This window comes from Corapipo altera, unplaced genomic scaffold, assembly GCF_003945725.1.
Source record: "Corapipo altera isolate COAL_440 unplaced genomic scaffold, ASM394572v1 200, whole genome shotgun sequence".
Taxonomy (NCBI): domain Eukaryota; kingdom Metazoa; phylum Chordata; class Aves; order Passeriformes; family Pipridae; genus Corapipo; species Corapipo altera.
In genome coordinates, this window is record NW_020884992.1 from 1,299,166 (window position 1) to 1,302,691 (window position 3,526).

The following is a 3,526-nucleotide window of genomic DNA, read 5'->3' on the forward strand; positions in this document are numbered from 1 at the left end:
GTGTTTTGGGGTGATGGCAGAGATCCCACATGGAACTGTCCCGGGTGTTTTGGGTGATGGCAGCCTCTCAACCCCCCAGTATCTCACAGAGACAGACAGAAGACACCAGTTCTGCCACAACACAGACCCAGCAAAGCTCCTGCAGCACAGAATTAAGGTAATTAATGACTGAGGAGGCACTCACGCCAGCTGGGAGGCCGCTGTCTGCTTCAGCTTATCCATCTTCTGCTTCAGCCCCTCCTTGGACAGGGTGGACAGGCGGGCATCACCCTCGGGAGGGACATATGGATCCATGATGTCAGCTGGGAGAGGGAGAAAAGGTCAGGAGGGGGCTCAGAACCAGCAAAATTAAGGAATCAAAGAAGTAGGTGATGATATTTGTGAGGTGAAACAGGAGCACGCAGGGAATTGCTGAGCCAGGAGCTGCTTCAGTTTTGGCCCCAGAGCAGCTGCCCCACCTGTGGAAGCCAAGTAGAAGGTCCGTTCTATGTGTTCGTCGGGAAATATAGGCGCCGAGGACTTGAGCCGCCACATCTTCTCCTCGGGGGTCAGTTCCCGGGCCCAGTCGGGGACCGCGAAACTCTTCCTCTTCCTCGTTCTCACCGGGACGACGAGGCAGGACGGAGCCGCTCCGGGGCGCAGCACGGACCCTGCAGCCTAAGGAAGGGAAACAACAAAGCCTGGAGTGACACACACAGCTCCAACACCTCGATTTACCTCCCCTCACACCTCCCGGGTGCGAACACACACCACCTGTCCCACGTCCTTCCGCGCACTCTCTCGCCCCTGAGCGCCCCATATCCCTCAGCCCGCGCCCCCCGCAGCCTCCTGAAGCCCCCCCAGCCCCTCACCGCGCCCCCTCGAGCCCGACCTGCCCGAGGAGCCGCGGGACCCTCAGGCCCAGCCCCGCCGCCATGGCGGCCGCCATCTTGTCCCGCCGCGGGGGCTGCCGGGAAGGTGGAGGAGTCCGATGCGCGAGGTGGGCGTGGCTTTGCGCCGGGGGTGGGCGGGGCCTGTGTCCGTTTTGTGGGCGCGGCAAAGAGAGGGAGGGTGTCGCGCGCCGGGAGGGGGCGTGGCCGGCGCGAGCCGGGGCGCGCGAGCCCGCGGGCGCGCGCGCGCGCGCGGCAGCGAGTGGAAAATTCCATCGGCTGCGGAGCTTCCCGAGGGGGAGGGGCCAAAGGAAGCTCCGCCCACACTCCCGTGGAGGGTGGGGGGGGAATGCCCCCCCCCCCCGTCGGGGCGGGCGGGGGGGGGGGGGGGGGGGGGGGTCCTGGGGACCGAAAAAGGGGGTGATCCCCCCCACCCCGCCCCATAACGGGGGTGCTGTGGGTGTAGGACCCCCCCGGACACGCAGTGCCCCCCCCCAGGCCCGCAGAGCCCCCCCAGACCCGTAGAGCACCCCCTAAGACCTGCAGAGCCCCCCCTGGACACACAGAGCACCCCCAGACCCACAGAGACCCTCCCAGACCCGCAGAGACCCTCCCAGACCTCCAGAGCCCCTCCCAGACCTCCAGAGCCCCTCCCTAGACCTGCAGGGCTGCCCCAGACCCACAGAGCCCCCCCAGGCTCCCACAGCCTCCCCCCAGCAGCTCAGCGCTCGGTACCCGACGCTTTTGGAGTTTCCCGTCACGGCAGCCCCTGGGGATGGTGGTGGAGGGGGGGCTCGGGGACGGGGGTCCCTCTGGATGTGTCCGGAACAACCTGGAATCCTGGGATGCAGCACCCCCGCGGGGCTGCTGGCAGAGGGGGGCACATGGTCAGGGGGCCCTCTCCATGTGCCCAGGGCAACCTGAGCTGCAGCATTTTCGGGGGCCTGTTGGCAAAGCAGGGGATGTTCAGGGGGAAGGATCCCTCCAAACCTCCCTGGGACAGCCCAGGATGTAGCACCCCCGGGATGCTGCGGCTGGAGGGGGGCTCAGGGGCAGGGGTCCATCCAAATGACCCTGGGACAGCGCAGAACACTGGGATGCAGCACTCCCGGGATGCTGGTGGTGGAGAAGGTCTCGTGTTAGGCGTCTGTCCTGATGACCCCGGGACAGCCCAGACCCCTGGGATTCAGCATTCCCAGGATGCTGCTGCTGCTGGAGAGGGGCTCAGGGGCAGGGGACCCTCCAAATATCCCTGCGGGGGCGAACGCCCTAACACAAACCAACTCATCCCACACCCTCTCCCCTCGAAATTCCATCTCTGGGAGCCGCGGGGACACCCTGGGGATGCTCATCACCCGCCCACGGCCCATCCTCGCAGATCCACAGGCGATCCCAGCACGGAGGAGGGGGGGTGGTGGTGCAAAGCCCGGGGGGGGGCCCCCGGGGGGGGGGGGGGGGGGGGGGCTCGTCGGGAGGCTCCGGCCGCGCCGGCTCCGCCTGGCCCCGCTCCCAGTTTGCTTTGGGGACTGTTGATCTTGGCTCCGGGGCCGCGTTGCTCCATCGGACAGCTGGTTAATGTGTAGTGACGGCTCCGCTGTGCCCGAGACCGTTGATCCCGGCCCGCGCTGTTATCTGCGCCGGCGGGAGCGGGATGAGCCGGGAGCGGCCGAGCCAGGGGGCAAGGGGGAAGGCCAGGAACCCGTTGGGGTGGGGGGTGGGGATGGCATCTGCATCCCAAAATTTGGGGTGGTGCTCGCGGAGGGTCAAAAATAGGAGAGGAGGGGGGATGCTCCCCGCTGTGCCACAGTGGGAAAACTGGATCTGGTTTACCCTCTGGAAAAGAGGGATGAAGCCCCAGGGCTGTGGGGGCTCCAGTCTTGGAGCAGACGGGGCTGAGTCACTGGTGCCCCACGGCCCCGGCGCTTTCCCACGGCTCATGGGACTCGTGGGGCTGGATTTTCCCGGCCTGTCCGGCTCTCCCAGCTGCAGAGCTGCCCTGTGGTGCCATCCCAGCCGGTTTCACCTCCGTGGGCACCATTTCAGGGCTCTGGAACCACCCCAGAGCCACGTCCTTGCCATGGGGGGCTGCTGGGGTCTGGGAGAATCCCTGCCTGCAGTTTGGGATGGGGCTCACCCTCTGGAGATGCCACCTGATGGTGCCCCCAGCCCACGTGTGACCTTGCACAACCACCACTCTGCCAGGGATTTGTCCCACGGGAGAGCAGGATCAGGGCTGGGATCAGGGCTCTGAGCTGTCCCTGCCACCTCCAGGCTGGGGCTTGGCCGCATTTCCCTCCATCCATCCATCCTTGTGCAACTCATCCCAGGTACCTGGCGAGGCAGGAGGCGACGGGAAGAGCCGCACGCACACACACACAGGGACACACAGGGAGAGGGAGAATCCAGGCAAAACGCCTCCCAAACCCCCGGGAATGTCCTGGGGAGCAAGAGGCCCCGAGAGCCACTTCACAGCTTCGAGCACTGCTGTCCCCGTGCTCCCGAATACCAGAGATTCCAGCCCTAAGCCGCCGGCCCAGACCTGCGAGGCAGGATTAGCCGGTGCCCTCCGGCTGCTCCTGCTCCGGCCAGAGATGGCCAAAGCTCCGGGGAAAGAGAGAAGGAAAGAAAAGCCTCCCTGGGGAATTTTCTTTTTCTTT

At 66.0% G+C, this 3,526-nt stretch overlaps 1 protein-coding gene across 1 annotated transcript in view; it reads right to left on the reverse strand.

The window, feature by feature from the left end:
• Positions 1 to 988, reverse strand: part of MRPL45 (mitochondrial ribosomal protein L45) — a 4,312-nt gene extending 3,324 nt beyond the window's left edge. Inside the window, exons 1-3 of the mRNA XM_027666447.1 lie at positions 872 to 988; positions 459 to 657; positions 185 to 302 (exon numbers count right to left, since the gene is read on the reverse strand). Coding sequence (XP_027522248.1) covers positions 185 to 302; positions 459 to 657; positions 872 to 928 — 374 coding nt within the window. The 5' untranslated portion in view covers positions 929 to 988. The remainder of the gene's footprint in view (positions 1 to 184; positions 303 to 458; positions 658 to 871) is intronic.
• Positions 989 to 3,526: the final 2,538 nt, after the last annotated feature.